The 12,942-nt window shown below is 41.3% G+C and overlaps 2 protein-coding genes across 2 annotated transcripts; both read left to right on the top strand.

Annotated features, from left to right (window-relative positions):
* Positions 1 to 1,882: 1,882 nt before the first annotated feature.
* Positions 1,883 to 5,018, top strand: LOC137480046 (sterile alpha motif domain-containing protein 1-like). Its single transcript, XM_068200903.1, has 4 exons — positions 1,883 to 1,905; positions 2,694 to 2,922; positions 3,035 to 3,954; positions 4,529 to 5,018. Exons 1-4 carry the CDS (start codon positions 1,883 to 1,885, stop codon positions 4,548 to 4,550), a joined length of 1,194 nt encoding a protein of 397 aa, XP_068057004.1. The 3' UTR covers positions 4,551 to 5,018.
* A 360-nt stretch (positions 5,019 to 5,378) lies between these two features.
* Positions 5,379 to 11,341, top strand: DSEL (dermatan sulfate epimerase like). Its single transcript, XM_068193208.1, has one exon. The coding sequence runs from the start codon at positions 5,491 to 5,493 to the stop codon at positions 9,139 to 9,141; it is 3,651 nt and encodes a 1,216-aa protein (XP_068049309.1). The 5' UTR covers positions 5,379 to 5,490; the 3' UTR covers positions 9,142 to 11,341.
* The last annotated feature ends 1,601 nt before the right edge of the window (positions 11,342 to 12,942 follow it).

Below are 12,942 nucleotides of genomic sequence, written 5' to 3'. Positions count from 1 at the left end.
GAAATAGACAAGGGATTAGGTCATTTGAGAGTTGAGAGATTGTGGTTATCATCCTTAAAGGGGAAAAGTCTATTTCACCATGTTTTCTTTGCGAAGGGTGGGTTCTTCTGACAACAGACTTATGTGTTAAAGTGGATCCTCATCACCACTGCATCGATTTCCAATATTTTTTTCATTTGCTGTTGTAAAAGAAGGAACTGTGAATGAGTGCTTCAAGAATTCACGGTGAATAAGGTCTTTGAGTAGATTTTGATTCAGAAAAGTCTATCTTTTCATCTATAGTAAAGTTGAGTAATGAAATAAGCACCAAGCGCCGCCAATATAGAAAGACTTCTGGGTGGTCAAGAACTCTCACCCAAAATTGTGATGCCTCTGAAATAAAACCTTACTTTAAACTTAGGAATCTATGTACTTGAGCTACTTGAGGAGTTAGAAGTTTCAAGAGTTTACCACCACTGGAACCTAATTATCTCAATCCAGATCCTTTCTAAATACCTGGCTCTTTTTGTGAATGTTGATTAATGCCTCATATTTGACAGCAGCACCTCATTCATGTATGAACTTCTGAATTATTATTCTATTTGACACTGGCAAGTATTTTGTTGCAGTCCAACAACAAAATTGTTGTTCTACTCTTCACTTCCATCTGTTAGCACTTGGCCTGTACTCAAGTAAAATAGCACTACTAGCATTTTCAAGATCATTCAGATGGCTGATCTTGTTATCAGGGCAGAATGCTATCTCTGAAGCAGTACACCACAGCATATCACCAACAATGACCCATGATTTCTTGCACTAAGAAATTGGTGTGACAGTGAGGTCACTTTCCCATGACTCAAAACTTATTTCTCTGTTACAGTATATTTTTCTTGCTTATAGCCCATAAGCCTTGCTTTTCAGCTATTCATAGTTATGAAGAATATTTAAAAATGTAATGATATAATGCAATTTATTGCCAGATGGTCAGTGTCTCTACAAATAAAAATGTAAATGGTAACTTTTAATAGTTACTTTTACAATTAACAGTTGTTCTGAAAGTGACTGATTTTAGTGACCACTCTTTAAACAGCATTATGCATCAGGTAAGGCAGAATGCCAATATAATTCAGACTCATTTTGAGCTAAAGAGTTGGTTACAAACCAGATTTATTACCTAAATCCATCTCCTTTGAATTTTGCTTCACTTAATTGTTTATCCTTGAAACCAGCTGTATCCAAATTTTTGTTCTTGTTCTTGAGTTATAGTACAGTTACTATGTATCTCTGCTGACTCTAAAAACTACCAATAGGAGAAAAAAAAAAAAAAAAGAACACTAGTTTTATCACTATTTGTTTTTGGTTTTGTCTGAACTTGAGTTTTGTGGTGTTTTTTGGTTGGGTTTTTGTGGTTTTTTGGGGTTTTTTAGATGGGTTGTATTCGAAGCAAAGTTGCTTGAAAATGACAGATACTAAGTAGCCCAAACTGCTTGAAATCACACGTGGTTAAAGACACTCCCTCTTTGTAGTTTGCTTAGCAAAAAATAAGTCTGAGCTATTTTGCCAGTGCATCTTTGCTAATGTAAAAAAGCTGCCACAGAAAAACTGAAATGCCATACAAATGCCTTCATTGCCTTATAAATAAGACTCTTTCTAAATGGTACCATTTGTGAATATATGGGGCCAGTCAGTAAATCATGTTCATGTTTCTCCACAAATATCACACTGCAATTGAACACTGTCTATGTAATGATCTCAGCACAGGTCCCAGGGAGTAAGAAAAGCTCTTGGGAGAGCTTTACTCTTGCTTTTAACCTAACATAAGTCCTAAACATACTCTGCTCATTCTGAATTGCCTGACAATTTATGGGAAAAGTCATTCTCTGAGACTTTAATATGTTCCAGAATGAGCCAGTCTTGGGAAAAAATGTAATGGCTACAATGAGAATAGAAGGAAAGACTTGGGAGGTTTTCATTTCTAGTGTGTTCCACTCAGTTTTTACAGACTTAAAAGGGAATGTGGCCTCTGCTGTTGCTTTAAATTTCTTTTTGCTTTCCTCCTGGAATAACTTCCCTGGTAGCATAAAAAGGCATAACTGTAAAAGATTCAAGGTCGGGGAATTATGTGCTGATCTTTGTTCATTATGCAAATTTCTTCTGATGGGAAGATATGATCCAGGCAATAATCAGTATTTTTCATTTTAAGCCAAGTCTATAGGGCACATCTGAGACATTAGAATGGTTCCAGGCACAGTTCATCACTAATGTAAATGTGCATAATTTAATAATTTAATCTTTCTAAGGTGCACTCTGTAGCACAAAGAAACAGAATCACTATCCATAATGTATGGCCTTTACATATTCATATATTCATTTCAAGATAGTTACAGAATGAGTAGCTTAAACAATGCTTAAATATGCAACAGTGTTTCTAGGTATGGGGGCAAATAAATTATAGAAGAATATAGGCTATGCCTTGGAAAAAGTTATGCTTATTGAGATGATTAAAATCCACATCCTTTGAAGCATGGATTATAAACACAGTAAGTGGTAACACACCCAAAATCTCACAACCTTTTGTTTCCTGCACTCGATTACCGAAGAACAGCTTGGTCACAAACATCAGGTCACAAAATCAGGCTCTGAAAGTCATCACCGTCAACCCAAACTGATTCCAACCCGACAACGGTGCTATACCGCTTGGATTTTGTGGGCAGACCTCGGCACCAGGGGGGGCAGGCCAAGATTTTCTGCTGGCCTTACAGCGCACCACTGACCGCGACGACACGAGTGACAGAAGATTTTACTCATGACGCCTTTGTATTTTACTTCCGAACCCCTCAGCTAAAGCTGAATGAGAACCATTTAAATGCACCGCATAAAGGAAGTGCCAGCGCAGGAACGCTGTTAATAAAGAAGTGTGACGGCCACAAACAAAAGCGGAAGGTGCGCATCCCCGCGGTCCCAGACATGGGCACTGCCAGGTAGTTATTCCGCTCTCACAAAGTTGTCACCCACAGGAGTGGCGGCTCCTGACGCCCTGCCCAGCCCAGCCTAGCCCAGCCCAGCCCAGCCCTGCCCTGCCCTGCCCTGCCCTGACGAGCTTGCCGCTCTCCGGGGCGCCGCCGCGACTGTGTCCCTGACACTGCCCCGTCCGGGAGCTGCGGGAGCCGATCCGCGCCGGGGCAGCGGCTGTCGGCTGGTCACGGGGGTGACCCACGGCAGCAGCTTTTCTTCCACGAACCCTCTCGTACCTCCTCAGCTCCCCGCTCCCCGCGTCGGGACCCACTGCACCGGGTCACCGCGGTCTCTCCCCCCGCCGCCTGCACCTCTGCCAGGCGCGGCCCCTCCTCTCCGGCCCCGGCCCTGCCCCCGGGCGCTCCCGCCGAGCCCCGCTCCCCTCCGCCGGCAGCTCAGGCGCGGGGGCGGCGGTGGCATCCGCGCCCGGGAGCGGGGCTGGGCTGGGCGCCGGGAGCAGCGGGGCAGCGCACGCAGCCGCAGGAAAGAGCTGCCGGGAGCCGCGGCGGGACCGGCAGCCCGCCCGCCGCCTAGCTCGGCTCGGAGGATCAGCACATCCCCGTTCCGCCGGGGGCGGCTCTGCCAACCCCCCCCGCCGCCTCCCCGCCTCCCTCCCTCCTTCCCTCCTTCCTTCCTTCCCCGCCTCTCCGGAGCGACATCCCTGCGAGTTTGCCTGGCTGCCCGCGCCCGTCGCTGGGCGCTCGCCGCCGCATCTCCCTCTCCATCAACTCCTGTGAGCCGCCGGCGGAGGGCAGGGGCCAGAAGTTGCGGCCAGCCCGGGCGGAAAAGTAGAGGCAAGAGCGGACGAAGCCGGAACCGAGCGCAGCCCGGCCCAGCCGAACGGGGCCGGCGCGGCGGCCGCCACCCGCAGCCCCCAGCCGGGGCTGGCCCCGCGCCCCTGGCCGCGCCGGCAGGGACAGAGCGACGCAGCCCCGCGGGAGCCGGCACGGACCCGCCGCGGTAAGACGGGGCTGGGCTCGGGGGCGGCGGCCCCGCGGTCCTCGCCGAAACTTGTCCAAGTTGTGCGGCCCCGGCGCGGGCAGGGGCGCGGCGGCGGCGGGCGCCCTCTGCCGGGCTCGGAGCGGGCGGCGCGGCGGGGCTCCCGGGTCGGTCCCGGCTGCCGGGTTTCCTGCTTCCCGCCTCCCTTCCGCCCGCAGAGCCGCTCGCACGGTATAAATACGCGTGGGCTTTTATTTTAATTCGAGCTGAATTGAATTTCGGTGGCGTGTGTCAGATTTATTTCCATGAGTAGCTCCTGGTAGCGTAGCTGGAAAATATTCCCTGGGACCTCTTGTTCACGCTGGAAATGGTGAAATAAAGCGAGGTTGAGTAGCCAATCTGAATTGCTCTTTTGCCAAGGGTAAAATTGGTGGAACTTTGAAAATGCTCCTTCTTTAATTTCTTGATTTCCTTAAAAGAAAGTTGAATTAACTCATCTTTCCTGTAAACTTAGCAGCAGTTTGTTAACCAAAGTACTTTAAATATGTTCTGACATCTACACAGCTTCAGAGAACTTTTGTTTCTGTTTCCACAGAAAGAACCTACATGCGAAGTGAAAGGAAATCTGAAACTGCTCTTCTTACAAGAAAGTATTGGCTTTCTGCCTCTTTCACATGTTTTCCTTTTGCATCATAATGGAAAGAGCAGGATTTTTTGAATCATCGAGGCCAAATTTGGGCATCACTAGCTGAAGAAAATATTTTAAAAGACTGGAAAATATGTCAATATGACTCTTAATTCAGATGCATCTTTCACAAACAGAGAGGAATAGTGGTTAAAAGCATTGCAGTTTCATCAAAAGGATCTAATGCAGGATCTATGTTGATTTTTTTTTATTATTGTTTTCCTTTCCATCCCTCCATGAATCCCAAAAGAGAAAGATGGAAAGAGTGTGTAAGAAAATTGTAAAAAGGCAAAGACTGAAGACAGTAACTTGAATTTTGGAATCTATTTTCCAAGTGTTGTATATTCCCTATTTTATCAAATATAACACATTGTTTTGAATAAATGATATAATTTTGTGATCGGTGGAGTTTTCATCAGCTCTAAAAGTGGAATTTGGCCTGATTGACAGCTTTTTATAAAAACAACAAACATATTACTCCAATTCCCTTTTTAGATCATGCTTTTCAAGTTACCAAGAGATAGTGTTTCAGTCTGTTACTGTGCAGTCGATCTGTGCTTTATATGCATATCGTAGAGATTTTACTTTTCCCCTAATTTTATTGCTTATGACTGTAGTGTTTTATTTGAGAAAAGTGTGAACAGACAAGGCACCTCAGATTTAATTTTTCAAGAGCCTTGTCATTTAAATGTTGTATCTCAGATTGCAAGTAGTCTGAGCCTTTGTTGAAATGCACAGTATACAATAAGTCTTTTCTCATAAAAATATGCCTTAAGATATTATTTTTTTTAACAAACTGGATGAAAGTTTGATATCTGAATACTGTTTTTGAAGAAATGTATGTCTGGGGAAGAGGAGCTGCCTAATGGATCATGGCTCTGATGTTCATGGGGCATACTTTATTTCTAGCATTAATGGTGTTTGATGTCTTCACTTTCGAAGAATCTGTAAGCAACTACTCTGATTGGGTGACTTTCATAGAAAATGTAGATCAATATGAAAAACAGCAACTCGAAGGTCTTAGTGCTGAGCAGAAGCTGAAAAGAACAGTTCTTCATCCAAGCTTGTATTTCGATGCTCAGGATGTTCAGGCACTGAGGCAAAAGGCTCGTACAAGCCATTTGCATCTCTTCAGAGCCATCAGAAGTGCGGTGATGGTTATGCTGTCCAATCCTTTATACTACCTACCTCCACCCAAGCACATTGATTTTGCAGCCAAGTGGAATGAGATTTATGGTAACAACCTGCCCCCTCTAGCGTTCTACTGTTTGCTGTGCCCCGAAGATAAAGCTGCATTTGATTTTGTCCTAGAATATATGGATAGAATGGCTGGCTACAAAAACTGGTTGGTTGAGAATGCTCCTGGAGATGAAGTGCCACTCGGTCACTCCCTAACAGGATTTGCCACTGCTTTTGACTTCTTGTATAATTCACTGGAAAATGAGAGGAGGCAAAAATACTTGGAGAAGATATGGTCTGTGAGTGAGGAAATGTATGAGTACTCCAAGGTTCGTTCCTGGGGGAAGCAGCTTCTCCATAATCACCAAACAACCAATATGCTTGCTTTGCTTATTGGGGCTTTAGTTGCCGGAGTGGACAAAGGATCTCAGGCGAATATTTGGAAACACACTGTTGTTGATGTGATGGAGAAAACAATGTTTCTCCTCAATCATATTGTAGATGGGTCTCTGGATGAGGGAGTAGCTTATGGGAGTTACACAGCCAAGTCAGTAACCCAGTATGTTTTCCTGGCCCAGCGCCACTTCGGTATTAACAACTTGGAGAATAACTGGCTGAAAATGCACTTTTGGTTTTACTATGCCACCCTACTACCAGGCTTCCAGAGAACTGTGGGTGTTGCAGATTCTAATTACAACTGGTTTTATGGTCCTGAGAGCCAACTGGTTTTCTTGGATAAGTTCGTAATGAAGAATGGAGCTGGTAACTGGCTGGCACAGCAAATTAGAAAACACAGACCCAAGGATGGGCCAATGGTGCCATCCACTGCACAGAGGTGGAGTACATTACATACTGAATTCATATGGTATGCTGCTGAAATCACTCCTCAGCCACCTCCGGACTATGGTACTGCTAAAATGCATGTGTTTCCTAATTGGGGAGTTGTTACTTATGGGGCTGGATTGCCAAACAGTCAGACAAACACCTTTGTATCCTTCAAATCTGGGAAACTCGGTGGACGTGCTGTCTATGATATTGTTCACTTTCAACCCTATAGATGGATTGATGGGTGGAGAAGTTTCAATCCGGGGCATGAACATCCTGATCAGAACTCCTTCACTTTTGCTCCCAATGGGCAGGTGTTTGTGTCTGAGGCTCTTTATGGTCCTAAACTTAGCCACCTGAATAATGTCTTGGTGTTTGCTCCATCTCCTACAAGCCAGTGCAACCAGCCTTGGGAAGGACAGCTTGGTGAGTGTGCCCAGTGGCTGAAGTGGACTGGCGATGAGGTTGGAGACTCAGCTGGAGAAATTATAACAGCCTCCCAGGCTGGTGACATGATGTTTGTGAGTGGTGAGGCAGTATCTGCTTACACATCAGCAATGAAACTGAAAAGCGTTTATCGTGTTTTGTTGCTCTTAAATTCTCAGACATTGTTAGTAGTTGACCATATTGAGAAGGAGGAAGACTCTCCTGTTAATTCAGTCAGTGCCTTTTTTCATAATCTTGACATTGATTTTAAATACATACCCTACAAGTTTAAGAACAAGTACAATGGAGCTATGATGGATGTGTGGGATGCCCACTACAAGATGTTGTGGTTTGATCATCGTGGGAGTAGTCCTATTGCTAGGATACAGGAGGCTGAACAAGCTGCTGAATTCAAAAAGCGATGGACTCAGTTTGTAAATGTTACCTTTCCAATGAAAAACATGGTTACAAGGATTGTTTACCTTTTCTATGGCCCATATGTCAATGTTTCTAACTGTAGACTCATGGATAATGCAAAATCTGGATTTCAGATTTCGCTCAGTGTCAACAACACTGAAAATACCATCTCTGTTGTGACTGAGTATCAGAGTTTAAAGGCCAGGTTTGATTACTTGGGATTTGGTGGTTTTGCTAAAGTAGTTCATGAAAATAAAGTGACCAGGTTTGGTCTTGGTACTGAATCTGTGAAAAATGATATGAAAAATAATAGGGTAGTTTTCCCATTTGGATTCAAAGTGAACATAATTGCAGGGTTAATTTTGGGTGTCAGTTTGGTCATACTGGCTTTTCAGTGGCGGTTTTACATATCCTTTGGCAAAATGTTACGTTGGATCCTGATACTGGTTGTTACACTGTGGCTTATTGAATTGGTGGATGTGTGGAGCATGTGTACTCAGCCCATCTGTGCAAAGTGGAGCAGTGACATGACAAGGCTAGAACGTGATAAAGGCAATAAAGCCAAGCAATTAGAAGGAAACCCCATTGTTTTGCCAGATGTTATCATTACTTCACTTCCCATTTCTGGTGCAGAAATTTTAAAACAGCTGTTTTTCAATACCAGTGACTTCTTGTACATCAGGATACCTACACCCTATCTTGAAATTCCTGAGACCGAATTTGCAATTGATTCCTTTGTAGATCCATGTGAATGGAAGGTTTCTGATGTCCAGAATGGTAATTTTCGTCTTATCCAAGGGTGGCTCCAGTCTCTAGTTCAAGACACGAAGTTGCATTTACAAAACATTCATTTATATGAAGCTAGCAGAAGTAAAATTCCTCAGCATTCTGCATTAAGCAAAGACAAAAAGAAAAGGTCCAAAAAGAGAGAATCCCTGTTAGAGCAAAGAAGCAGGGCAAGAGGGAGTCAAGAAAAAGATGCTGAATATATTAGGGAACTGAGAAGACACCTTGTCTATTATCCTAATGCACGACCTGTGCTTAGTTTAACCAGTGGGAGCTGGACATTAAAGCTTCCCTTCTTTCAGGAAATCTTAGGACCATCAATGAGAGCATTATATGTAGTGAGGGACCCACGGGCATGGGTCTATTCAATGTTGTACAAAAATAAACCGAACCTTTACTCCTTGAAAAATATTCCACAACGCTTGGCTGCAATGTTTAAAGGGGAGAATGGTGAAGAAAAATGTAGTTTAAATGAAGGCTATGCCTCTGAGTTTGAATCACTAAGAAAAGAAATTTTAAATTCTAATTCAAATGCTATTTCTGTGTTGTCTTATTTATGGCTAGCAAACACAGCAGCAGCAATGAGGATAAACAGGGACTTACTGCCAACAAATTATCAGCTGGTCAAGTTTGAAGATATTGTGAGCTTTCCTCAGAAGACGGCTGAAACAATTTTTGCCTTTCTTGGTATTCCTCTTCCTCCTGCTAGCTTAAACCAAATGTTATTTGCCACCTCCACCAGTCTTTTCTATCTTCCTTATGAAGGGGAAATTTCACCAAGTAGCATTCATGCCTGGAAACAAAACATGCCCCATGAAGAGATTAGACAAATTGAAAATATCTGTTGTTCACTGATGGACCACTTAGGATACCCAAAGTTTATAGAATAAATGCTGCTGGTCAGCAGAAATTTGCACTAATGATCTCTGACTACCAATTTGTGGATAAATATTAGATAAGTTTGTTTATTCTTGTAAAATGTGTACAGTCTGCTACTTTCAGAGAGATTATTTTAAGAAAAATATAACTGTTCTTGAAACTGTGGAAGGGTTTTTTTTGGTGTGTTTTGGTTTGGTTTACTTTAAAAATATATTGTAACTATTTTTGTGGCCTTTCGAAAAAAGCTGTGTGAACTTTTGCAGAAGCACCAGCTGGGGCCTCTATAGCTCAGGGGATTAGTAATAGAACAGAGAGCTTTTCACCTCCAGCTCACCAGTTTGACTCCAGCCCAAATGGTTAATTCCAGAAAGTATTTACCATCTGATGATTGTATGATGGTTTATATGAAATTGTACTTGTCAAACTGGTCCTGTTCCCAATGGTCATTATTGGCCCCCTTGGACAAGTTTACTGATGCATTCTGTCAATGTCTCACTGGTCGCTATGGTGGTACAAAATAAACATAAGCTGAGATTTAGGGCTGTTCAGCATCCCCTTAGTGGGAGGAAACAGAACATTTAAGTAAATCTAGTTTCTTATTTAAATTTGAGCAGACAGGTCCAGGACTGAAATGGACTTGGATATTAAATCTCGTTCTATGATATGGTTCCCGCATGTCAGAAATGTGGTACTTAAATTTGGGTTTGATGTTTCACAAAAGAGAAGTCCTAATTCTCCATTCCTGACAATATGGTACCCTTTGTAAGCCTGAAGTAAATTACATAGAGGAAAATAAATGGGATGAAATCTAAGAAACTAGCAAGATCCCTCAAAAGAGACGTTAAATTTGTGTAATTTTAATCTGCCTCAACCTAATTTTGAATGTTGTTAACATATTGACTTCTTGAACTCTTTTATTCTCTTGTCTTAGAGGTTCTGCAAAGATATTCTCTTTTTGAGTGAGACTCTTCCATCCATCTTTGTTGTAATACATTTCTCTGCTGAATTTTGTGCATAATTTCCCTGGGACCAATGCAGCTATGTGATGCCATTGGCAATGGCTTATTGTTGATGTCTGCATAAAATGCAATCTGAGATTTAGAAGACCTCAAATAAATCTCTAACCTGTGTTGCTGCGGGATGTTTTGCTTGTCTGTATAATGAATTTCTGAAGGACGGCCATTGCTAACCTCAGGTCTTCCATTAGAGAGGGGAAAGATCTGAAAATCACCTGACCCTCAGCCACCTCACATTTGAGTGATGTTTCCCTGCAGCAAACTATTTCCAGAGTTATCTGACTAGTGTTTCTTTAACATGATGCTGTGATGTGATATTTGTTTGAAAACAGATAGGCCTGATAGGATAGTTGCATCTCTGTCACAGCTTATTTTTTTTCTTGAATCACACTCTTTATTTGCACATGCCCATTAAGAAAAAAATTCCCATTTCCCAATTTAACTTGCTCAGCATTCTCTGGAAATGCATGCATATTGTAAATGTCTGCAGATGTGTATATCAGGTCACAAAGAGACAGCTATTTCCTTGACCATCTGTTTTTTATTATAAGTGGAATTGTGTTGAAATATGCTTCAAATGGTTTGTGGGAGCTGAAATCAGAGCTTATTATATTAAAATATCTGTGTAATTGTTATTTATTTAGGTGGTAAGTGTTGGGCAATGTCAAAAATGCAGTGAGTTTCTTCATAGAGATCACAGATACCCTTGCTGAATTTTAATATAAAGGAGTTCTTTTTTCTTCCAATCTTACCATTATATCCCTGTCTTACCCAGCTGTTTTGTCCCTCCCATATGTACATTTCATATCCTTGAGATATCTCATTATAACCTAGATAAAAGTACCTCTTTCTCAGACAGTCATTAGTATGGCAAAACAGGCCTCCACCATGATAAATCTATTGATAATTTGTAGTTTCACTCACAGTAAATTACCTGTCATTTACTAGCAGTAGCTGTATTTTCCCCTTCAAACATGTATTTCACCTTTGGCTAGGTGGAGTGCCATGCTAAAAAAAATATTAAACAAGTTAATATACATTGGCATTTTAGTGAAACTTTTGTTTCCAACTATCATTCTCTCAAACTGTCTTCTCTCTGCAGCCATTTTTGATTGTATGTTAAAAGAAAGTATTGATGTCTGTACACTTTGTACTTGACAGAATAAATTTCAGCATTTACTTTCTATTTCCAGGATTTACAGTCTAGAATCAGAACAAATAAAAAGGCTTTTCTCTGTCAGATGTTTTAGGGCAGCTGAAGGTAAGATTTTGTGGGTATAGAGAATTGTTCTTAAAATTCTCTTCTGTTACGAGAATTCAGGAGAAGAATGGTCACTACACAGACGTAAACTTTAACCTCCCCTTTCTCCGTATAGTAATGTTTAAGACTGTCAATAGACTTTGAGAATTGTTTGAACTTTTTGAAAGCATGTCTGTTTAGGCACATTGTATTGAAAAGTGTTCTGACCCTTTCATAAATACTTATGAAAACTAGTCTCAGTACTTATCTTCTTTTCTTACTTTCTCTCCCTCTGTTAAATGTTGGTAATTATTTGTACTGTATTGTAATTTGAACTGTCCAATTATGACACAGCTAAGATTCTAATGTATTTTTTAAAAAGGCAGGTTTTATTTAAATGCTTATCTCTAAATCATATTTGGAAGCATAAGAAAAGTAAATACCAAGGAAACATTTCAGTTATTTACTTTGCAAGTAAGTGACATTGTCCTTGGGGAGATGCACATAGGTCTTGGCATTCAGACTTCTATCAAATAGGATAAATCTGTAGTCTCTGAGCACATCTAAATGCCTCTATTGCTCCCAGTGGGCTTTTTCCAAGAGCAGTGTCTGTGGAGCTGATCCTCAGTATCATGCTCAGACTGGTTTCTGCACCCTTTTTTCATGCAGCTGGCATTCAGTCCTCATCAGATTTATGTTTGAACTTGCCAGATACAGAGTTTAATTTCTGCACAAGGTCCTCAATTATGTAAAATATATGGCACGATTCATTTGACAGTGTAATACTATTCTGTTAGTGCTAGAATGCAATTCAAATAAAAATTGCTTTTCAGATTTTATAAAGTTATTGTTAAGTGATTTGTAAAGCCTCAGTTCTGGATCAGAATTTTTTTGAAACTGTAAAAATGGTTTCATTTGCTGTTGAAACAAAGTAGCATAACTGGTAGCAAACTCCTGTCCATCCTACAGTCAATTAGTAGCATTAGAGACACTATTTATTTGAAGAACGTAAACATACGTTAACTGGAACATAATGCTGCATTTCCTGAAAACATTTGAAGTGTACAGTTCAAGATAAAGGATGAAAACATGTTATCAGTATTTCTGTAAGTTACAAAAATGATCCCTTTTGCAAGTAGCCCGTATGTTGGGTTCCATATGTTAGAATATTTTGTAATTAGAAGCTGTGATACTTGTTTAGGTGACTTAGTAATTTATCAAAATTATTTCTTTGTATTTACATATAAATTTCCTTAAAGAGAATAAGTACTGGATCCTAACAGTTCTATGGTCAGGGTATAAGCTTTCATTTCTTCTTCTGTACTCCTTTATAGATTTGGTTCAGACAAAACCTGATTTGCTTAAATCTCATGAGGAGTGGGCTGTTTTCCAAGTGGAAACTTACCATCTCAAATAACATATTTCAGTGTGGAATACAGACCATGAGTTATGGATCAAATCTGTAAATTGTGAGCTGTTTAGAATTGGACCATAAGTGGCATGATGAGGTCACCATCTTGATGACCTCAGTGAATGTTTTGCCATTGCTTTCAACA

Source organism: Anomalospiza imberbis, chromosome 1 (genome assembly GCF_031753505.1).
Source record: "Anomalospiza imberbis isolate Cuckoo-Finch-1a 21T00152 chromosome 1, ASM3175350v1, whole genome shotgun sequence".
NCBI classification, from domain to species: Eukaryota; Metazoa; Chordata; class Aves; order Passeriformes; family Viduidae; genus Anomalospiza; species Anomalospiza imberbis.
The sequence above is the reverse complement of the archived record's forward strand: the minus strand, read 5'-3'. Positions and strand labels throughout refer to the sequence as shown.

Bases quoted from the DNA above. Each gene is read 5' to 3' on its own strand.
- LOC137480046 (XM_068200903.1), top strand. From the start codon at position 1,883: ATGAGCCAGTCTTGGGAAAAAAT. The intron at 2,923-3,034 runs GTGCGCATCCCC...AGCCCAGCCTAG, and splicing joins GCCACAAACAAAAGCGGAAG to CCCAGCCCAGCCCAGCCCTG. The intron at 3,955-4,528 runs GTAAGACGGGGC...CTGTTTCCACAG, and splicing joins GCCGGCACGGACCCGCCGCG to AAAGAACCTACATGCGAAGT.
- DSEL (XM_068193208.1), top strand. From the start codon at position 5,491: ATGGCTCTGATGTTCATGGGGCATACTTTATTTCTAGCATTAATGGTG.